The sequence below is a fragment of the Eurosta solidaginis genome, chromosome 1 (assembly GCF_040869045.1).
Source record: "Eurosta solidaginis isolate ZX-2024a chromosome 1, ASM4086904v1, whole genome shotgun sequence".
Classification (NCBI taxonomy): Eukaryota; Metazoa; Arthropoda; class Insecta; order Diptera; family Tephritidae; genus Eurosta; species Eurosta solidaginis.
In genome coordinates this window covers 67,029,137-67,053,777 of record NC_090319.1, presented here as the reverse complement: position 1 = coordinate 67,053,777, position 24,641 = coordinate 67,029,137, and the positions used below count along the sequence as shown (strand labels likewise).

The window sequence follows — 24,641 nt, the reverse complement described above, 5'->3', positions numbered from 1 at the left end:
TGAGCTATTGGTTTTAATATAAAACAAGTAAGGAAGGCTAAGTTCGTGTGTAACCGAACATTACATACTCAGCTGCCAAATTACAGCTTGCAAAACTTTTAAATTACCTTCTTTTAAAAGTGGGCGGTGCCACGCCCATTGACCAAAATTTTACTAATTTTCTATTCTGCGTCACAAAGTCAACTCACCTACCAAGTTTCTCCCCTTTTCCGTCTTCGGTAATGAATTATCGCACTTTTTCGATTTTTCGAAATTTTCGATATCCAAAAAGTGGGCGGGGTTATAGTCCGATTTGTTCATTTTAAATAGCGATCTGAGATGGGTGCCCAGGAACTTACATACGAAATTTCATTAAGATACCTCAAAATTTACTCAAGTTATCGTCTTCGCGGACAGACAGACAAACGGACATGGCTAAATGAATTTCTTTTTTCGCCCAGATCATTTTGATATATAAAAGTCTATATCTTTCTCGGTTGTTGTTGTTGTTGTTGTTCGGTTAGTTTATGCCGTTACGGGGTACTGTTATGCGAACTCTGTGAGCTCTGCTCAGCTGAGTATAAAAATTAAGTCTGCTTTCGGAATGAATAAGGTGAATAAAAAAGGGGGCAATCGTTCCTTACATGGCTGTCCTTCACAGAGCGCAGTATCCAAGTGGGTTCTTGAGTTACAGAGATGAGATAGGTCAAGGATAAAGCACAGATTGACCGTGCAGGGGATTCTATGAAAACTAAGGTATGTATATCGGGGTACTTTCTCCGTACTTGCAGTCGAAAAAAATTGTACTCGAAAAACTTACTATTAAGCAATAGTTATTTAAATCCGAACAAATTTTTAATGGAAGCTTATTATTAATTAAATGTAACCAGGTTTTTGGAACTACTTAGAGGATGTGCATATGTTCGTAATATATGTTTTTTCTCATTTAAAAATTTTTGTACTCACATCAATTGGATGCTCATCACCGCAAGCCCAGCGTTTTTGTGCAAATTGTGCAGCATACTCAGCAGCGGCCAAATCATGCATGGACGTGCCGGGCGGTTGAAAAATGAATCCGCCACCAATTGCTTCCTCTTGAACGCGCGGTATACTTTGATCGCCACGCCCATTACGACCATCATCGTTGCCACCCAATAACTTCATGTGTTGTTGTTGTTGCTGATTAAGCGACTGTTGTTGTTGTTGTTGGTGGTGTTGTTGTTGCAGCTGTGACTGTGTTGTTGTTGGCAATGGCGGTGTTAGTAAAAAATTGGGTTGCTGTTGTTGCTGTTGTTGTTGCTGTTGCTGTTGCTGCTGTTGATGAGGCAGCAATGGCGGAAAGGGGTGATGAAATCCACCACCAAATGGTTGATGATGTTGTTGTTGTTGCTGCTGCTGAAAGGATTGCTGTTGTTGTTGTTGCTGTTGCTGCTGTTGCTGTTGTTGTTGCAAATGATGATGATGGTGCTGATGTTGCGGATGATGGTGGGGTGATAGCGTTGACGGTGCAACCGTGGATATGGAAATCGTGGGCGCTGGTAACAGCTCTATTTTGACGGCTTTTATTTAACACACGCGCAGCGGCCAAAAAAGTTGCGTAAAGCAAATTCGAATTTAAACGCACAAGCAGTAATAGCTTGATTTCGTTTAGCAAGCTTTTATTTTTTGATTTTCTTTTATAGCAACAAAAATGCTTCAAATATAAAGATTAATAACTTTTAGAGCTTTTCTTGCTCTCTACGCACGCACAATAATCACTTTTTTTCTTTTCTTAAGATATGAAATATCTACTAAATGCTAGACTTTTTTCACAATTTTCCTCAGATTCGCTTTGTTGTATTGATAAAAAATGCAATATTTATTTAAGATACACTTTAAAGGACTTAAAATTTTTTTAAATTATTATTATTTATTTGTAAGGATATAGCGCCCTTTTTTTTAAAATGCTACTTTTCTTTTTTTTTTTTTTTTTCTACTTCTGATTAAAATATTAATTTTTTGCAACAGCAAAATTTCATGCAAATTTAAAGAAACCGTTGAGCTACTTTGAGATCTCAAAATTTTGACTTTCCACTTTTTTGTGATTATTTTTTTTAATGATTTTTATGTAATTTATACAGATGTATCGATGATAAGAGGAGTCACAGTTAGTAAAACTACACTAATTATTTATATATGAATGTTTACAAGTAAAAATTCGATATTTCATGTATTTACACGCAGACAAACTATTTTAGAAGAGCTGTTTCACAATACAAATGCGATTTCCAATTCTATTTTGATTACCGAATGAAGGCAACATTTAAACTGAAATGAAATAGAGAAAAGTGTAAAGTTATTAAATGTTTCATATTAAATATGTTTATGAATTAAAATACGACAGGATTAAATATTTACATAAGGAATTCAAAAAGGACTCTAATCTCCCTGAGGAAGGTACTAAATGTACTGAAACGCCCACGACAAAAAAAGTTTCGGTTTCATTACACTGTGGAACAAATGCAAAGTTCGAAGGTCGATTAAAAAAAATTTGAACTAACATAAACAAACGCCGCGATACGGGTCCTCTAATTTAGCCTCTATTTTCACCCCTCACTCTCAGAATCTACCTAAATTTTGCTAACCTGAATTTGTTCCACAATGTTATTAGATACCAACAATGTTCAAATTTAACATGAGAGGCAAAACAGATTCTAATCTAGGCCAATTCTGATAAAATTAAAAACTATTATTACTTTTAGGTCGTAAAGCCAGCATGTTGAACGAAACTTGAAAATACATATTTTGGCGAATATTCCCAGCAAAAACTGGCATTAGCGGTTGTAAGCAATAACGAATAAAAGTTTCACTCCTCATAGATTTACCTTAGAATAAAGTAAAAAATGCACATCATACACCTTTTAATAACACATTATTTCAGGCTTATTTACGCTACAAATAAGCCTTGTTCCTAAGGTAAATAAAAATAGAAAATAAACGTTGCCTTAACTTAAACGGGATACATGATAAATAAAACCCAACTAAAGTCAATAAATTTTTGTAATATTTTTAAGGAAACTGGATTTTCTGGAAATCTATTTCCGGTTTTTTTGTGTACTGCTTTTTTATCTTTCCTTCACACTGGCGGAAGCTACGTGTTTTATGCCCATTCATAATGTTTTTATGTTTGTGAGTATTAAATGTAATTAATTTAATAATTTTGTTATCACCGAAACATATCGAAATTGCTTTCGTCACTATTCCGCAACTATATCATGATTACTTCAGAACTGTTTTAAGGGCCGTTTCGGAATTATTTGAAGATAATTTTCGAACTATTTCGGCACGGTTTGCGGACAAATACTCCTTCTCTGCAATAGAGCTGCAAAAGTATCGATATAAATATCGTTGCATCGAGTACTAGGTTCATGCTGCGATTATCGCTGTTTTTTCTGAATATCGAGCACTGTATTCCCATTTCTTATTCCTTTTTCTAGCGGCAGAATTACCAGCGTCCAAAACTTTGGTAAGACAAATAAAACATGAATAAATAAAATTAAATACATTATGTTGGTGGCTCTGAATATTGAAAAATTCTGACAAAAGTTCAATGTGAAAAGTACGTTATTTTTTCGTATTTTATATACACATACATATATACATGTATTCATATATGTATCCATTTTGATAAAATCAGTAATTCTTTTGCAATATGCCACTATTGCAAAAAATGTTATAAAACTAGTGGTAATACGTCCAATTTATTTCACCATCTAGAACGATCGCATAAAACTGCAAATTTAGATTCACATAGCTCGCCAAATAAGATTGATTTTTACATTAAAAAAAAATATATATGAAGATCCATCATCACGTAAAAAGACTTTTGACAGCACCCTACTTGGGTTTAGTCACCGCAGACGTTCGATCTTTTCCCATAGTGGATGACAAAGGGTGTTGTAACTTTGTATATACCCTCGTTTCGCTGTATAAGCTACCATCGCGGACAACTTTGCAGAATGTGTTTTATGATAGTTTCGAAGTTATGAAGACAATATTACATATATATATATATATATATATATATACATGTACATATTGTATTTACATAAATGTCTGATATATACCTGACATTGCTTTTAAATTGAGTAAGCGCCTTTCACTATAAAAAAAATTCGATATACATCGCGATATATCGATACCCTCCCTCTTAAATATCGAGTAAGCCGAATATCGATAGTTTTGCAGCTCTACTCTGCAAGCCACTTTTAAAACTTTTCCTAGTAAGGACCGAGCAGGCAGTAAATGATGACATAAACTATTTCAACAAGTTTATATCGCTTTTTCTTACTCTGCCATCTTTCTTCCAATTCTTCTCAGTATTCTCCACATTTAGCCTTTTACCCCATTTCCCTCATTCACCCCTGTTGTTGTTGTTTTAACAATAAAGACAGTCCCCGAAGGTTTTGGGGAGTGTTGTCGATGTTGATCCTTTGCAGTTTATAGATCCGATACGTTCCGGTAACAAAGCACCATTAAGGTACTAGCCCGACCATCTTGGGAACGATTAATATGACCATATTAAACCTTCTAGGTGGTTTTCTCCTAGTTCCATGAAGAACTTGGCGTCGCCAGAGCATCGCCTGCTGAATATGTGTATGATACATTCATATTTGTAACTGGATTCCTCTCGCGTAGGTGAGGTTGATAATTGGGTTGCGGAAGCTGTGAAGCTATAAAGCTTTGTTTTGCGCTTATGAGCCCCTTGAATCCGCCCATCCACCCCTGGTAACGTTATCTGTTTTGGGTACTTTTGTTTCAAAAATGTGGCTTTAAGTCATAATTTGCAATTACGTTGATACTCCGTTATTATATCTAGCATTGCATAATTGAAAGATGAGTTAAGTGCGCGAAAACGAAATGAGCACAAGAGACAAAAGTAAAAATCCATTAAAAACTAGCAATTACAAGGGTATGCATGTTGAGCGGTGGAGGAAGTCATGAACAGCACCGTACATAAAAACAATAACTTTGAAAACACTTCTGAAAAGATAGAGTTGCTTTCTAGATTGCAGTCTTTGAAATCAGTGTTTCAAAACGTATTGCTGGATTGGATTTTTTGTGGCGATATTCAGTAGCTCGCAATCCCATCTCATGAGTTGTCACTTCCAATCATGGGATGGACAACATATAGCAGCCAGGGCAAGGATACACTTTGATAGTTAGGATTCAAGGGGTTGAGAAGCGCAACTCAAAGCTTTAAAACTTCATAGCTTCCGCAACACAATTGTCAACCTCACCAAAGCGAGGGGAACCCTGTAACAAATGTGAATGTAACATACACACATCTAGTAGGCAAGGCTCTGGCGACCCCAGGTTCCTCATGGAAGTAGAGGGCGGGGGCGATTGCCTAGAAAGTTCAGATGGTTCGAGATGGTCGCGCTAGTGTCTAAATGGTGCTTATTATTGGAACGTATCGGATCTACATCTGGTAAAGGACCATCAACATCGATAACACATAGTTGGGAAATTTATGGAGCATAAATAATGTGAGTGGGATATCGAACAGTAGGTGCTTCAACTTTTTAGCACGACAGGAAAATGCAGCTAGTCAGAAAATATTGAACTTTATGTACGACCCTCCAGTAGAACCAGAACGAAAGAACTTGCGCAGGATTAGCGATATCAAAAAATGTGAGCTAAATCGCGCCAGCGCGTCCGTCATTTTCCATGCAGGTTACGGCGACCCTTCTCTAAAACGTTAAACCAAACTCCCTCTGTCTCTGTTAATCCGAAATGTTAAAGGGCTTACTGATGGGTATCCTATAATCGGTGATTAGTAATTTCTCCTTGGTACTCTTATATTACACAGCACTGTACATATGTATAACTATAGTCGCGAAAGTATAAAAATAAACCAAATCAAACCCTTAAACAACTTAGCAAAGGAGTCAACGGACAACGTAACGCAACAAAAACAATGAATTACTGCAACAAGGAGACCACGAATTAGGAGATGAACACAAAAGGAACAGCAACAGAAAATGCTATGCAAAGGGAAAACGTGTAAAGAAATATGCACATATACAACCATACGCGTATTTATGTACAAAGGTGTGTATATAATTGTGCATACCGTAGCCAAAAGAAGTGAGGTAGAACCAGTAATGCATGGAACAGGAGAACTAGGAGCAAACTAGAAGAAATACATGCATGCGTACATTCAAGCATACAATCGTATGTATGACATAGGAGTACTTGTATTTAATGAGCGAAAAACCCAGTGCTGCAGCCGGCTACATTGGAACTGAAAGCAATCCAATACATAGGTACACAAAGTAAAAGTACTTGATGAACGTCTCCGCACAGTGTAGCGAGCTCGAATAAGTTGAAAAAAGTTAACTGTCTTCATCAAAAAAAATTATACCTAGCAATGCAATATGGAAATAAGATTTTTCGATCCCTTCCACCTTAAGAATCTAACAATTTCTTTTTGCGGTACTGTGACAGTAGCCGTTTTTTTTTACACGCGTATACGTTTACGTTTGCGCGTAAAAAAAACGCTTATCCTCGCTTAGATAATGCTTAGGAGACCCATCTAGCGGGAGTGGCTACAGCGCAGGTTGTACCGAAAAGCGAAGACACAATCCTCTGATGGCCATAGTGTATAACTATAGTTGAATCAGTTGCAATGAACTGTGGACATAGAATTAGTATAGAGGTGAAACATAGACACATATTTCAGTTACATCTGAGTATAATGCGTATTGAAATTTAGTAGTACTAATTTTATGCGCAGCAACTTCAGAGGTGTAATTAAAGTTTGACGCTTAGCAGTCCATATAAAGTTTAAGCGTAAACGTCTATAGAAGTAAAACAAGTAAGGAAGGCTAAGTTCGGGTGTAACCGAACATTACATACTCAGCTGAGAGCTTTGGAGACAAAATAAGGGAAAATCACCATTTAGCAAAATGAACCTGGGGTAACCCTGGAATGTGTTTGTATGACATGGGTTTCAAATCGAAGGTATTAAAGTGTATTTTAAAAGGGAGTGCTCCATAGTTCTATAGGTGGACGCCATTTCGGGATATCGCCATAAAGGTGGACCAGGGGTGACTCTAGAATGTGTGTTGTACGATATGGGTATCAAATGAAAGGTGTTACTGAGTATTTTAATAGGGAGTGGGCCTTAGTTCTATGGGTGGACGCCTTTTCAAGATATCGCCATAAAGGTGGACCAGAGGTGACTCTAGAATGCGTTTGTACGGTATGGGTATCAAATGAAAGGTGTTAATGAGTATTTTAAGTTCTATAGGTGGACGCCTTTTCGAGATATCACCATAAAGGAGCACCAGGGGTGACTCTAGAATGTATTTGTACGATATGGGTATCAAATTAATGGTATTAATGAGGGTTTTAAAAGGGAGTGGCCCTTAGTTGTATATGTGAAGGCGTTTTCGAGATATCGACCAAAATATATGTCATACCACGAACAGTATCCCTGCCAAGATTCCAAGGGCTTTTGATTTCGTCCTGCAGAACTTTTTCATTTTCTTCCACTTAATATGATAGGTGTCACATAACCAATCCAATTACCATGTTTCATCTCTTTTTTCATATTTGGTACAGAATTACGGCATTTTTTTTTTTTTTCATTTTTCGTAATTTTCGATATCGAAAAAGTGGGCGTGGTCATAGTCGGATTTCGGCCACGATAAAGTGAGTTCAGATAAGTACGTGAACTAAGTTTAGTAAAGATATATCGATTTTTGCTCAAGTTATCGTGTTAAGGGCGGAGCGGAAGGACAGACGGTCGACTGTGTATAAAAACTGGGCGTGGCTTCAACCGATTTCGCCCATTTTCACAGAAAACAGTTATCGTGATAGAATCTATGTCCTTACCAAATTTCACAAGGATTGGTAAATTTTTGTTCGACTTATGGCATTAAAAGTATTCTAGACGAATTAAATGAAAAAGGGCGGAGTTACGCCCATTTTGAAATTTTCTTTTATCTTTGTATTTTGTTGCACCATATCATTACTGGAGTTGAATGTTGACATAATTCACTTATATACTGTAAAGATATTAAATTTTATGTAAAAATTTTACTTTAAAAAAAAATTTTTTAAAGTGGGCGTGTTCGTCATCCGATTTTGCTAATTTTTATTTAGCACACATATAGTAATAGGAGTAACGTACCTGCCAAATTTCATCATGATATCTTCAACGACTGCGAAATTACAGCTTGCAAAACTTTTAAATTACCTTCTTTTAAAAGTGGGCGGTGCCACGCCCATTGTCCAAAATTTTACCAATTTTCTATTTTGTGTCATAAGGTCAACGCACCTACCAAGTTTCATTGCTTTATCTGTCTTTGGTAGCGAATTATCGCACTTTTTCGGTTTTCCGAAATTTTCGATATCGAAAAAGTGGGCGTGGTTGTAGTCCGATTTCGTTCATTTTAAATAGCGATCTGAGATGAGCGCCCAGGAACCTACATACCAAATTTCATCAAGATACCTCAAAATTTACTCAAGTTATCGTGTTAACGGACGGACGGACAGACGGACGGACGGACATGTCTAAATGAATTTCTTTTTTCGGCCAGATCATTTTGATATATAGAAGTCTATATCTATCTCGATTAGTTTATGCCGTTACGGATTACCGTTATGCGAACAAAGTTAATATACTCTGTGAGCTCTGCTCAGCTGAGTATAAAAAAACACAGCTAATGATTGAAGCTTCGAGCAAATCGTTCTTCGTGTTATCCCTACAAGAAAAAAATATTCCGTAAACTGAGGAATTTAGTATCTAAGTAAATTAGGGAAATTATTTAAGTGATTTTCTGTCATAGAAATGCTGTTTCAATCAAGACAAGTAATTAAGATAAATATTTCCTTGGTTCTGGGTATATTTTGAATTAAACAGTCACGTAAGAAAGCTTCGAACTTTTGAGCCGCATATGTAGATACCAACAGTTAGTGTGAAATATCCTTGACTTGATTTGAATCTCAAAATATGTAACAATACACAAACTTTTGCACGGAACAACCGCGTGGATAAAAGGGATCCGAGCGTACTTTATTGCGAGTACGAAATTTCTCTCCAATACCTTTTATACTTCAGTGTTCTGGACCACTATGCATTTGTCACCCCTTCTAGAATTCTGTACTGAGCTTTTGCAACATTTTTGGACGTGTATAAGCAGTCAACCCTAATTAAGTTGTTAAACCTTTTTTCCATAATTTTTTTCAAAAAGTCAAAATAAAAATAATAAATTCGTCCTCATATGTCTAGATATTTAGATCTTGAAGCGCCCTTACTCAGACTAAACTCTGTTACCTACTTTAATAAAACATTTTTAGGTTTTGTCAATCGAATCTATGAACTCACAACACTGTGCGGCTCCGCATCTGCAGAAAATCAATCGAACTAACTGGAAGGTTGAATTACATGTACATTTACTTACATTTGTATGTATGTACTTGTTGTAGGGACAACAGTACCTACATAAGTTATGCTTAGTAGCGAGTTTTACAAGAACTCCTAACTATATTTTTTGATTTATGTGGGGGCTGAGTTGGTTTCCTATCACATACTGCCGTTATTGTATACACTTGTATGTGGAAGAGGATCATATGTGAGACCAAGGCAATGCTACTAACGAAGAAGCGACTGTTAAACGACGAAGGTTTACACATATACATATTTGAATCCAAGTACACTGAACGGAAAAAGAAATCGTACACGTGAAGAAAAAACCTGACACTGAATTTAGATGAAGACAAGATAACTTGTCCCATCGGAGAAGCAGTTCTCAAACAAAATTGGTCCTAATAGAGAAAAAGGTTCAAGCCCATTTAAATTTTATTCCTAATCAGTTTAGAGACTACGAATGCTGCAGAAATATCCAGTTAGCTAACTTTGGTCATTTACACACACAAATGTCTCTGAGCAAAATTTTTACATTCATTGTCTGTTAGTGCGTTAAATGAGTAAGTATTCGTCGATAGTATAGTGGTTAGTATCATAGCCTGTGGAAAACCCTTCGTTGTGGCAGAGATCAACCAATCAATCGGCCATTTCTGTACTAAAACTTGTTTCTCGTAAAAACAACCCTCACAATAAGTTTCGTAATGAAGAAACGTATAATACTGTTTTCACACAGAAACTTAATTATCTCATTTCACCTGCTAATGAAATCGTAAATTTTTTGCTTTCACACAGAAGTAACTGCTCGATTAGTATAAAGGATGAGACAGACAATCATGGCGGAACGATACAAGGTGGGAGCATGGTGACATACCTACAAACAAAAAAAATTCCATGTACTTGTAAATTCGATGGACAAATGTCAAAATCGTACTGCGCCGGTAGTTGATGTATCAAATCAAATAAAAAAGGTTATAATCAGCTGTTCGATGCGGCCACCTTGTATCGTTCCGCCATGCAGACAATGACATTTGCTTTGACAAATGACATTTTTAAGCACTGAACACACCAAAAACTAAGAAGCGGAAACGGAAGCGGAACGCTGCCAACAGAGTTGTATTGTGCTTTTGACTTCATTAGGCATTCGATTAGCTACTAATGAAATAATAATAGATTCGAATTTTGTAGGGAAGATTGAGCTCAATAAGCGTCTTAATGTAGAAAACTGCCTTTATTATTCAATAAGCCGTCTGTGTGAAAACAGTATAAGAGAGCCCTCAGCAAGCCTTCTGGATACAGAAAATCATCAACCAAATGAGTAGTATAACGGATTTGGGGTTCTAGTTTTCTGTTACGTCCGTTCGTTACATCAGGAGTACCACAAGGTAGTCATTTCGGCCATTTACTTTTTTTTTTCTTTATTTATAAATGGCATCTGCCAATGTTTAAAATTTTGTAGTTGCTTGATGTACGCCGATGATCTAAAACTTTAGTACAGAGTTAAACACATTAGCGACTGCATAGAGCTACAGCAAGACATCTTGGAATTGATAAAATGGTGTAATAGTAACGGTATTTTCTTGAACTTCACCAAGTGTAATATTATCACATTCACTCGGAGAAACACATGCATAATGAACAGCTATTACTTTAACGATAGCGACTCATTCAATCGTACAACTACTGTTAAGGATTTAGGAGTATACTTAGACTCGAAGCTTAGATTGGACTTTCATAGGGAGTACATAATCAGTGCTGCTAATTCAAAACTCGGCTTTCTCAAACGTAATTCCAAAGACTTTTTTGATCCGCTAACGCTGAAAAGTGTTTACATTAGCCTTGTAAGATCCATTTTGGAATATGCCTGCATCATTTGGGACTTAGACTTTGTCACACATTCCAGCCGATTAGAAAGAGTTCAAAGGAGATTCACCAAATTCGCCCTTCGACGAATGTTCACTTTTGAATCGATGCCATCTTATGAACTAAGATGTAGAATTTTAAATATTCAGTGACTTAATATTCGAAGGAAAATGTGTGGTATTTTCTTTATCAAAGACATTTACAACAACAAATCGATTCTCCGGGACTACTTTTTCTTCTCCCCTTCTATGCACCTGAAAGGTGTCTAAGGGACAAATACATTTTCTACGTTCAAACGCGTAGAACGAATTTTGCAAATAATGAACCTATTCACAGAATGATCTCCTTATGTAACTCTGTTTGCAATCATGTTGATTTTAACTCATGTAAAGAACATTTTAAAGCTGATGTTATTGATTACTTTCTTCTCAATAATTATGTTCCAGTATTCCTATTAATATATAAATGTTTGTACAAGTGTATTTATTTAAGCCGTAGCGAATTTTTAAAAAAAAATGTGTGCTATGTCATTGTAATTATAAATTGTTACCATATATTTTTCTAGTTCGATAATTTTTATCTAAGTTGTTACATATCTGTGAGGACTATGTCCGGTAGATAATAATAATAAATAAATTATATAAATAAAAAAATGTCAAAAGACGTGTGTGAGCTTAATGTCTTGACAATTTTAGATAGTGAAAAGGTTAGTCTCCCGTCTGTGTTGAATGAAAAAAATTTTGTCGTAGAAAAAACTCTTGTATATCCTTAGTTAAATTCACAAAGGCTCTAACAGACAGATTTTTCGAAGCTACGTTTTTCATAGATTTGGATATTATATAATAAAATATACTCCTAGTAAAAATTTGGAAGTGTTAAATCCAAAAACAACAGAGTTGGTATTTTTTAACCCGCCAATGGTGACCTACTGGTCTGTGAGACCGGTTGTGTAAAAAAATCGTATAACTTTCTTCTCCATTATTCTTTTTTGCTGCGGTTTCGAGTAGCTGCCGCATTGCATGTCCCCCACCATCAGTTCACGACGAAACTGCTTAGCGAGCACAATTTCTGTACTTTTTTTTACTAACCTGGTGTGTGAGACCGTGAGTCACCGTATATGTAAGTAAAATAATCAAGGATTAATTTTATATTATTTAAAATTTTTATTATTATATACCAATTTTTGTTCATTTTATAAAAGTTCCAATTATCGAAAGACTAATTAACGTTATTTTCCTTAATGAATATGTGATTTTTTTTTTCTTAATATTAAAAAATGGATTGCCAAAACATTGTTATTTTTAATGCTCTAGTTAAAAACATTTGTGAATTTTAATATTGAAATAAAAGAGCTTAAATTGATTAAATATCTGTTTTATTGTGAACGTGCCCAAATAAAAAAAAAAAAACACGAACTATTAGTAAAACGTTTCGAAAAATCTTTAGTTGAAAACCCCGGTGCATGAGACCGGCGTCACCATTAATCAAAGTCAAATTTGCGTCACCATTGGCGGGTTAAGAGACTGATATGGCTCTGATTGAGTGATTGTGAAAATATAAATTGTTTGCTGCTACTGCAAAATGTTAAATACATATGTTGGTTGGCTTGTGTGCTAAGCTAACGATATACAGAAAAAAAAATATTTTCAAAACACCAGTATTTACTTTGGGTTTGACAATCCTCGATAGTATAGTGGTTAGTATCGCCGTCTGTAGTTAACGTTTTGGACTGATGAATAGTTTTTATAGTGCTTATATTCGCATAATTATTTGACCAGAATATTCAGACTTGCTGATTTTTCGACAAAGTGGAGAGTTGATGTATATTGACGGAATTTTCGATCATCTCTTGCCAAATTCAGGCCGGAGATAAACCGATTTCGGCTTTGTCAGATTCTGGGAGATTTGTGAAAAATGGCGCAGCTTCAAAAAAGGATTGTCTCCTAACAAAATTTGATGATAAAATATTGCTCGGTTGTTTTTATCAGTTCTGTCGTAGCAGGAGTTCTTGACATGCTCTAAAAACGTATGTTAGTAAGGTTAGCTCATTAGACAAAACATTCTGTTGAATTTACCATCAAAAGTTTACCTTCCACTAATGTACGAATACTTTTTGTGGGAAGTATACGTATATGAGGATAATTGCGCTTATGCACATGAAACAACGTGTTTGTACTTGATTATTAAACTTTATTCTTCTTCGATACTTTTTGGAAGTAAAAAAGCACATCCAATCACTTAAAAATGCGAACAACATTCGATCGCCGTTGGCTTAAATATAATTTTTTTTTAACGAAACATTCGATTGATTTTTACCTTTTTCTGTTATGTTTTTTATTCTGTTTTGCTTCGCATAGCTTAAGGATTTTCGGTGGTATGTGCATACATTTGTATATAGACGTACATATATATAAAATTGCGAATGTGAGCGCGTTGAAAATTTATCCAGTGTATAGGTAGGCGACGGTGTTATTTTTTTTTTTTTTTGCTTTTAAGTGCTCGGCTCCAACCGCGTGCTAGCTACTACATACAGCTAGGGCCTCGCAATTATTCAATGTATTTTTTTAGCAATTTTTTTTTTTTTTTACAAATTCTGGGAGTTGCCGGAACTCGTTTTGGAAATCACCATATAAACTTTTGCTTTTTATTGGTAGTCGAAATTTTTGTGTACATTTACTTAATTCATCGATTTATGTGATACAAGCTCAAATATTAAAATTTCTTCAATTACACAAGTGATATTTAAATCAGCACAAATATTCTTGTACATAAATTTACAGATAATTTGTTGGCTTTATCCAAAATATTACACTTTACACATTATAATTATTACAAGACATGTTTGACGGTCGGTGCTGATTTTGTTTGTTTCACACATACATAGGTAGGATACATATAGAACGGGTATGGCAAGGGCACATACACAAACGAACAGGCGACAAAACAACGCAGCGGCGTTAGCTTCTTTTGCGCTATACGTTTTTATTTTTTTTTTGTTTATTTTACAGTTTTCCCTTAAACAATTACTTATAAATAAACATGCCCGGCGACATGGTATAAAAACACGACAAATATTTTATTAAATTCAATTGATTATTTTATATATGAAAAAGAAATACATGTGAATATTTTGCATACATTTAAATTTTTTCTATGCGTTTCTGCATTAATTACAAATTATTTACACAGGATGAAGTTGAACACGTCGCGAGAACACACACAAATCGCTTCTGTTTCACTTGGCCTGTGCCTATGCGGTTTATTGCGACAACACCAGCGATATCGGTCTTCACTTCTTAATTCGTTTGTTTGCTGCTCGCTCGTTTCCTTCTTCGTTGATGATTGGCAATTTTTTCCTCTTAATCTCTCATATTCTCAATAATTTTTTTCCTTATTGTGCGCTCTCCGTTTTGTTTTTTTTTGCATACATTTTTGACTTTGTCCTCAACTCGTTCGATTCGCTGCGCAGCTGAGTCCACATATGTAAAACACAAACAATGTAGTTTTGTATTGAATTAGAATTGTATGCCTGTAAATATGTATGTTGTGTATACATAAATTGGTAATGTTAACTTGGGACCCATATATGTAATACTCCTATATTGCTACAAAAGGCCAGGTACATTCTCAAACATCAGAGTGCCGATATATTGCTGTTTAAACGTTTTTGTTTTTGTATTCAATAATCGAATGTACCGAAATTTAAATATTTTCTTGTCACACTTATGCTGCTACAATCACAAAAATTGTATAGGCTGTCTTGTTTTGATTTCGAATTCAAAACACATTGCGAGCATTTTCTATTAGCAATATAGGAGTATTACATATACATATGTTGGGACCGATTTTATACAATTCTGGGAGAGAGCATAAGATTAACATAAAAGAGCTGTATGATCCCACCAGGAAATCATGGAATGAATTCTGTGGCTTCCGTTCGTAACCGAAAAATTCATTTTTTTTTTTTTTTTTTTTTTTTTTTTTTTTTTTTGACTTGGTGCGTGTTTCGATATCTATAAATGTTATACTGTTTTCTAACAGACGGCTTATTGAATAAGAAAGGCAGTTTTCTTCATGAAGACGCTTATTGAGCTCAATCTTCCCTACAAAATTCGAATCTATAATTATTTCATTAGTAGCTAATCGACTGCCTAATGAAGTCAAAAGCACAATGCAACTCTGTTGGCAGCGTTCCGTTTCTTAGTTTTTGGTGTGTTCAGTGCTTAAAAATGTCATTTGTCAAAGTAAATGTCATTGTCTGCATGGCGGAACGATACAAGGTGGCCGCATCGAACAGCTGATTATAACCTTTTTTATTTGATTTGATACATCAACTACCGGCGCAGTACGATTTTGACATTTGTCCATCCATTTTACAAGTACATGGAATTTTTTTTATGTTTGTTACTAATCAAGCAGTTACTTCTGTGTGAAAGCAAAAAATTTACGATTTCATTAGAAGGTGAAATGAGATCATTAAGTTTCTGTGTGAAAACAGTATTAATCTATCCAGAAAATATCAATTTACACTGTAATGTCCAACACTCAATTGCATTCTAAGTCGATGCGATCTTTACAGGTTTTGCAGACTTAGTCCCACATAAGATCTTGATTTCAAAACTGAAGAGCTTATTTTTTTTCGACTTTTCCTGGGTGACTTGTAGTTAGACTCTAAAACGTTCCATTGACAATATCTCCTGCTTCACTTCTACTGCAACATCCGGTGTCTCCCAAATCGAAATCGTCGTTGTTCATCATTTTTATTAATGATATCGGATCCTGCTTTCAAAGCTCTAAATTTCTTCTCTTCGCTGATAACCTTCAGATATACTCCGTAAATCGAGATTGGGCGACTCTTTCCCTACAAGCCGAACTTGATACGACTTTACTCCTTAAATCATACCTCTTAAAATGTCAAAAAGTTTTCCCATGCTACATATAAGATGCTATTACATTTCTGGTGTAATTCTTATCTCGAATTCCGAATTCAAGGATTTGGGTATTTATTTTGAAATAAAAACAAGTAAAGGTGTCTAAGTTCGGGTGTAGCCGGACATTATATACTCAGCGTGAGCTTCAATTGTACATTTCATTTCAGATAAATTGCTTTTCTACATAACCTACATAACACGTGGCACCGCCCTTGATAAAATCATTGATTGAATAAATTTTTTTTCAGTTAAATAAATTAAAAAAATGTTGTCTTTAGCTTTAACATTAAAGTACGTGTATTTAGATTGATATGAAAAACGTTACATTAAAAGCTCAAGCGAATGCGTCGGCTTTTCTTTGCCATTTCATCTGAAACTTCATCAACGGTAACAATTTGATCACGGTGGATGCTTAGTGATGCACAGCCATTCAATCGATTTTCACTCATCGTATTTCTCAAATAGTTTTTAATCAGCCTACGAGTTGAAAAAGATCTCTTGTTCGTTGCCGTTGTTACTGGAAGCGTACACATGATTTTCAACACCATGTGAACATTAGGAAAAGCTACAGAATCGCATTCCTGTAATTTTAATCATAGATAAATTGATAAAAAACACCGAAGTACCTTCTTCACGAATAAGTAGAATTCATGCCTTTTGAGCCTATGCATGAGGTCTTGCGTATACGTATATAAAATTCAAAAGAAAGAAACTGATCGAAAAGAAAAAATTTTATTTAAAAAAGTCATATCTACACGGAAAAAACACTAATGTGTTGTTTACATTTTAAAATGTGAAAAACACATTATTTTTTCATTTATCAAATAATTTGAATTCTACATTTTTGAAATGTGTTTTTGACATAAAAAAAATGTAGATATTACATTATAATAATGTGTTTTCCTCATGGAAAATAATGTCAAATTTGCATTATATTTCAAAATAAGAATTGTGTGCTTCAAAAAAATGCTGTAAATTTAACATTATTTAAATTTAAAATTTGCATCAAATTTTTTGATAGTGAGTTCTTTGACTCAAATCTTTTCAATGCCTATCGCAAGGATCGGGATGCTGGGAAAACTGGTTGCATTCGCGGTGGTGGTGTTTTAATTGCTGTCAAGCGCCAGCTGCGTTCATTTTTATTTCCGCTCTACAATGATGACTCGCTACTTGACCAAATCTGCGTGTGTAAAAATGGTTCTGGTTCTGGTGCACAAGGCTCCCTATATCTGCTTGCCTCGTATGTTCCACCAGTCAGCGCATTTGATGTATACAAAGCACATGCTGATAACATAATCTCTCTTGTTTTACGAAACCTTACTGATGACCACCTCTGCGTGCTTGGAGACTTCAACCTTTGTAATATTCACTGGTCAACAAATGTTTCTAGTTATGGTCTCACACCTAATAATCTTTGAATCACGAACTGTATTTCATTGATAATTTATTGAGTCTCAATTTAAAGCAAATTAGTAAAAGTGTTAATGCCCTAAATAGATTATTGGATCTAGTATTTATAAGTGACAACATTAATTGTGAAGTCAGCGAATGCTTTAATGCAGTTATTCCCAAGGATAGGCGTCACCTACCCCTGGTCATTACTTGTAGTTTTTATTATTATGCGTCGGATACTTCAGATAGCAGATTAACGTTCAATTTCAATTCGTGCGATTTTCCTAGATTTAACGATTTTTTAATGGAAATAAACTGGGACGAATTACTGGAGGGACTTGATACCTTTATCTGCTTCGCCACGTTCAAATCCATTCTATTTAGTCACTGTTTGGATACAATTCCGGTAAAGCGAAAGAGGCCGTATAAACTTCCGTGGTATTCGAAAGAATTAAAAAAACTGAAGAATATAAAAAATAAATATTTGCGTAACTTCAAACGCTCAAAGAATCATATATTCTTTACTAAGCACAAGCACTATTTAAAGATATTTAATCATTTAGATGTTTCTGTACAATAACTATATTTATAATATTGAGTCGAATATTAAATCGAATCCTAAAACTTTTTGGAACTATATAAAGTCAAAAAAAAGGTGGCTCCAGCGTACCCTCTGGAGTTTTCCTTGATGATCAGCCTGCGCGATCTCTAAGTGAGGCAGCGAACTTATTTGCTGAGTTTTTTAAGTCAAATTTTTCTCAGGATGATAATAATAAAGCGGTTGATTTTTCATTGGATGCCGTTAGTATCCTGAACTTCGGTACGCTTACTCTCTCCTGTGAGGATGTTAGTAAGGCTATTATTATACTTAAATCCTCATCCCAAACTGACGTTGATGGGTTTTTTCTGTCTTGTTAAAAAACTGTCCAGCCTTGGTCTATCCGTTGACTCTAATTTTCAATGAATCGTTATCATCTGGGACGTTCATCGATGATTGGAAGCTCACCTCGATTACGCCCGTTTTCAAATGTGGAAATAAGAACGATGTGCGTAACTATAGACCAATATCCAAGCTGTCCACAATCTCTAAAATTTTTGAGCATGCTGTGAATGCCAAGTTGAGATTTGCTGTTAAATCCCTTATATCACCCCACCAGCACGGGTTTGTTGCTGATAGGTCCACGGTTTCAAATCTTGCTGTTTTTAGCGAATACTGTGTAGATTCTTTCTCTGCTGGACTACAGGTTGATTGCATTTACACTGCTTTTCCAAAGCTTTTGATAGAGTTCCTCACACAGTTCTGATAAAAAAATTAAGCTGTATCGGTTTTCATTCAACGTTTCTTTTTGGATTCGTTCTTATTTAAGTAATATACACTGCGTTGTTACCATTGATGGGAAAATGTCTAGTCCGTTCGTTGCGACTTCTGGCGTTCCCCAGGGAAGTATACTAGGCCCACTTTAATTATATTATTTATTAATGACATCAGCAGTTGTTTTTCGTTTGCAAAGTGTTTACTTTATGCAGATGACTTAAAAATATTCTCAGCTATTAAATCGCAAGAAGATGCCATAAAGCTGCAGGATGATATAAATAAGCTTCACCAATGGTGCCTGAATTCCTGTCTCTCTTTAAATACGCAAAAATGCTTCCAAATAGTTTATTCAAAATCAACTAAAAATTTGTCTACAAAATACAGTATATCTAACTGTGAACTTCAATGTGTTGATGAGATTACAGACCTGGGTGTCGTTTTTGACAAAAGGTTTTCCTTCATTAATCACATTAACTACGTAACATCGAAAGCATATCCTTGCTCGGATTTGTACGGCGCAATGCTTCAAAATTCTCAGACCCCTATACCTTTAAGCTGCTCTACACGTCATACGTTAGATCTCATATTGAATATGCTGTCTTCATTTGGAGACCAAGCAACCAAACGACCATTTGCAGAATTGAGAGAATTCAAAAAATTTTCCTTAAATATGCCCTTCGGCCGTTAAACTTTTCGGAGCCGATTCCTTCCTACTCTGCACGTCTTTTACTTTTAAGCCTCAAGTCTTTGGAAAATCGTAGATCTATACTGTGCTTGTCATTCATGTATAATGTTATTAATGGCTACATTGATTGCCCTTATTTGCTGGAAAGGATTCGATTTAATGTTCCCCAAAGATCTCTCAGAAATTCCTTTCCATTTTATTGCGATTATTTCAGAACGAATTACGCTGGTAATGCTCCCATTACGCGTGCTATTCGGGAGCTTAACTCAATAAGTAATTCCGCTGCTCTTGATTTTTCTATACAAAGAGCTGAATTTATGAATATTTTGAAGTCTGCTTTCTAAGTAAACCGATTACTTTTAGGGATAAGTATTTTTTAAATTTTCATTGTATCATAGTCTGTAAGGATTAAAATTCATAGACTTAAACAAATAAATAAATAAATAAAAAGATGCTATATTTACAGGAAAAATAATGTAAAATTTGCATTTTTTTTTCAATGTAAATTTCACATTCAAAATAATTTGAAGTTTACATGAAAAAATAAACTGAATATTACATTTTTTTAAATGTAAAAAACACATTAGTGTTTTTTCCGTGTAGCCCCGGACTGTGTTGTTAATGTACCAACTTACCTCCAACAAATCGTGAACATTCCAGCTTTTTTCTGATTTTTGGGCATAAAGAGATTTAAGAAGGCGGTGCCAAAGTTTTATTTCAGGCATGCCAATATTTTCATTACCACGACAATGCAAAACTTTTGCATATCGAGAAATTAAATGTTTTGCTTGAACGTCGTTGACATCATTTGAGCCGTTTATTTTGAAAGTGGCATAAGTCATTTCCAACTCATGGTCTTAAATGCATTGTTATTTTTGAATGAATGCATATATAGATGGTTCTACAATTATAAAATAATAATAAGAATTGCATCTTTTGGCTATTGGACTCTAACAAACTGGAGGCGAGGAGAGAGAGATACAAACAAATTATCACTGAACCTAAACGTCATGAAATGACTTATGCCACTTTCAAAATAAACGGCTCATTTGAAAGCAATGCGTCAAAAGACATCAGAAGTTCTTTGTGGTTCAAAAATTTTGTAATTCCAAATTCTGAATTGCTGAGTCTAGAAATGGGATAAAAATTTGTATACGGTAGTGAGCCTCCGCGTTTGTTTGAGCACTTTTTCTAGGCAAAATAATAGGGATTTCATTAGAAGAGCATACTACTTCAACTGTCTGGTACATATTCTTGAACTTCTCGCCAGCTGATCTACGCATATCGTTGAGCAAGATCATGACGAAGTAATCCAGAAAAAACCGAAGAACCAGAAAATAGCCCCCATAGCAGTTGTTGTTGTTGTTGTAGCAATGCTTCGCCCCACCTAACAGCCGCGACCGATCACAAATTGTCGTCAATGTTCTCTAACGGGAGTCCAAGAAAACTTGCTGTTTCAACAGGGGTGGACCATAAGGAAAGGGGTGTTAGAGGCGTTGGTTCCACATTACAATTAAAGAGATGGTTGGTGTCATGTGGGGACACATTGCAAGCGGGGCATACATTTTGTATGTCGGGGTTGATTCTGGATAGGTAAGAGTTTATTAACCTGTTACAGTATCCAGAACGAAGTTGAGCAAGAGTGAAACGCGTTTCCCTGGGGAGTACGCGTTCCTCTTCCGCGAGTTTTGGATACTTTTCTTTGAGTACTGGATTCACTGGGCAATTCCAGGCATAAAGGTCCGACGCCTGTTTATGGAGTTCACCAAGGACTTGCTTGTGTTTTTTCGCTTCATACGGCTGGGTTCTCAGGTGCCGTATTTCCTTAAAATGCTTACGGAGATGACTCCTTAAGCTCCTAGGCGGTGCTGGTTCATCAATCAGATGTCTGTTGGGATGCTCAGGTTTCTGGGTATTCAACAGGAACTGTTTGGTCAGCATCTCATTTCTCTCCCTGATGGAGAGTATTCTCGCCTCATTATGCAGATGGTGTTCTGGGGACATAAGAACACAACCCGTGGCAATTCTGAGAGCAGTATTTTGGCAGGCCTGTAGCTTCTTCCAATGGGTAAGTTTTAGGCTTGGCGCCCATATGGGTGACGCGTAGCACGTAATCGGTTGGCTAATTGCTTTGTATGTAGTCATGAGCGTTTCTTTATCTTATCCCCAGGTACTGCCAGCGAGGGATTTGAGGATTTTGTTGCGGCTCTGAATTCTCGGAACAATTGCGGCTGCGTGCTCACCAAAATGTAGATCCTGATCAAACGTCACACCCAAGATTTTGGGGTGTAGGACAGTCGGTAGCGTAGTGCCATCGACGTGGATGTTCAAAATGGACGACATTCATAGCCGTCTGCCTGTATAGCTACTTTGCTGTATACACTGTTCTTATTCAGAGATGGAGAAGTAACAGAGCACATTATTCGATGCTGCACTTGAGAAGTAAATACCAGGTTAGGTTAGGTTGAGGTGGCTGCCCGAGGGCACACTTAGGCCAGTGATATTAGGCCCGTTGTGATACCATGAATAAATACCATTACCTTTCCTCTTCGAACCATTTTGAGGACCTGATAAAAGCTACCAGGTCCTTAACGTTAGACTCCACAACCTGGCTCAGATTATCTAAAAATGGAGCACCCAGAAAGCGCTGCCGTGCTCCGCTTAGTGCCGGGTAGTTGCAGATGAGGTGAATCACCGTGTCCTCCTCATCATTCTCTTTAAAACTCCTACGGCATCGACGATAAGGCGCTCCTAACCATTCTGCATGCTTACCTATAAAGGCAATTGTAGGGTTTATTAAATCTAAAAATACAAATTAGAATCTATAAATAAGTACCCCACAGCAATGACCAGTTAGTACCCCCACAAGTGTGGAAATTGTATCCCTACTTAGGTTGTACACGTGACGGGATCTTTTAGAATCCCATTTTGGCCAGGGTTCCTTCGATATTCGACACCCTGGTGTTTGTAGCCATCTTTCGTCGGCTTGACGGTGGGTGTGTTCTTTTAGCATTAGCTTGCATGTGGCCAGGGGAAGTTAATACCAACACTGGTTTAAAATTAAAAATATAAAATTTGTATGCATTCAAGTTTACATATGTGTATTTAGCCATTCGAGTAATCGTTTAGCAGTGATTATTTGAATAATCGACAACGAGCATTTATTCGAATAATCGGATATGATTTGATGGCAATGGAATGCAAGGAGTTAATAAGCGCATACACAACCCCTTGAATACATTTGGTATTTAGACGCCTCTTACGACAAAAATACCTGCCGCGGGTATATTCTAAGCCCCCTAACCTTTCGGGTAACTGCCTTTAACGTCAGGCATGCCTTTACCGCGACAATATTCAAACCCGCTGAGGTTGGAGTACAAATCGTCTTCAATGTCGATAATACTTTGGACGGAAATTTTTTACTTTAGTTCACAACTGCTAAAACTGGTCCAAAAATATCGGGAGAGACAACTAAGTGCGTCTGAACAACATCAATATGAACATTAATAATAAAGAATATTTTACTTACCTTTAAGTTGTATGACCTGCTTCAATTGTTTTTCTCAGTGCAAAATTGAGTTATTTTCGTAAAGAGTTTTTTGTCGTTTTTTCTCAAAGCACGCAACTATTTTATTAGTATTTAACTCTAACTTATTAATACGTTTTACTTATTTTTTTTTTTTTTTGTTTTATTTAGTCTTCCAATGAAATGCGTCTACTTTTAATTTCAAATTATACCTGCTACTCTTTTTGTCCTGTGCCGGAACCAATTTTCTTTTGATCCTGATTTTCAGCTTTATTTGCTGAGTACTCGGCTGAAGAAATCCAAAGAAATAGCCGCAAAGGAACGGTCACTGTTTTATATTTATGTATTTAATTTTACTTTCTGCAAATTTAAACTACCGTACACCGTACCGCTTCTTCGGGGAATTGTATTAGTTTTTCCTTTCCCAAACAAAATTCAATAAACGCTTGGTTTTGCTTCTTTCACGGTTTCGCAATTTTCGGCGTTTCGGCTTTAGCTTCTTTTTTCTTATATTTTAAGTTTTTAATTCTTATTGACATTTGCAAAAACAGCAACTATGAGAGCGACAAAAGCAACACAATGCGCGCTCTCCTATAATATTGAGTATACAAACAACACAACACACTCAAAGCAATACAGAAAATTACACAAAGTTCTAAATCGCGAAACTATTTCTTTTTACAATTTTTACAAAATACAATACTATTTATATACACTCCATTAATGAAATATTGATTATTTGTATGAATTTTCAATTAAATTGATTGATGAAATTTACAATACAAGAATTTTCTGCTGCTGCTTGGAAAACTTCTTTCTACTCGTGTTGCGAAAATTCTTTTTGCTGCTCAATTCGTGAGCACTCTGTGCTTCTTTGTTTGGCAGTGCTGCCACCATTGTGCGTATAAATGAAACAATCAATGTTGCCAGCTGATATATTCGGCAGACTAATATTACATTTTCACTGAGTCAAAAGCGGTCTTCCAAATGAATGATTTGAAAGCGTTTACATTGGATTGATTCACACCTTCCCTGCAAGACTCGAATGCGACAAAATTGATTAAACCATAATTCGATAAGAAATGAGAACAGAAAAGCAGAGCAGTCTCTGATAGAATTGCCAGTTTGGCTTAAAAGAAAAAAACTAGTGGAAACTGCTTGTTATAACTCTCGTCCAGCAATATGGTTACGACACGTCGTTTAACCATTGTTACTGCCGGGTTTCTTTTAGTAAGAAAATGTCAAAAGTGCGTGTGGATTACCTTCGCAGACCGAATGCGATAAAATTAAATCAAATGAGCAATTTGGGAAATGCGATTTGGTGCTGTGTAAATGTGATATAATTTAACAAGGCTGGGAATTTTTGGTTTGAATTTGTATACATTGGAAATATTTTTCAGGAAACAGCTGCATTAGTCGATGTTCTGGAGGACTTTTTGACGTACAAGTTGAACGACAAAAACTGGCTCGTGCAAAAAAATCCCTTATGTCGGGTTTATATAGCGCATAGTGTTTTGCATTAATACTACACAATT

General features: G+C 35.8%; 1 protein-coding gene across 1 annotated transcript in view; it reads right to left on the bottom strand.

The window, feature by feature from the left end:
* The window catches only part of LOC137236828 (maternal protein pumilio-like), a 278,454-nt gene extending 254,451 nt beyond the window's left edge, over positions 1 to 24,003 (bottom strand). Inside the window, exons 1-2 of the mRNA XM_067759860.1 lie at positions 23,928 to 24,003; positions 946 to 1,538 (exon numbers count right to left, since the gene is read on the bottom strand). Of these exons, the coding sequence (XP_067615961.1) occupies positions 946 to 1,538; positions 23,928 to 24,003 (669 nt within the window). The remainder of the gene's footprint in view (positions 1 to 945; positions 1,539 to 23,927) is intronic.
* Positions 24,004 to 24,641: the final 638 nt, after the last annotated feature.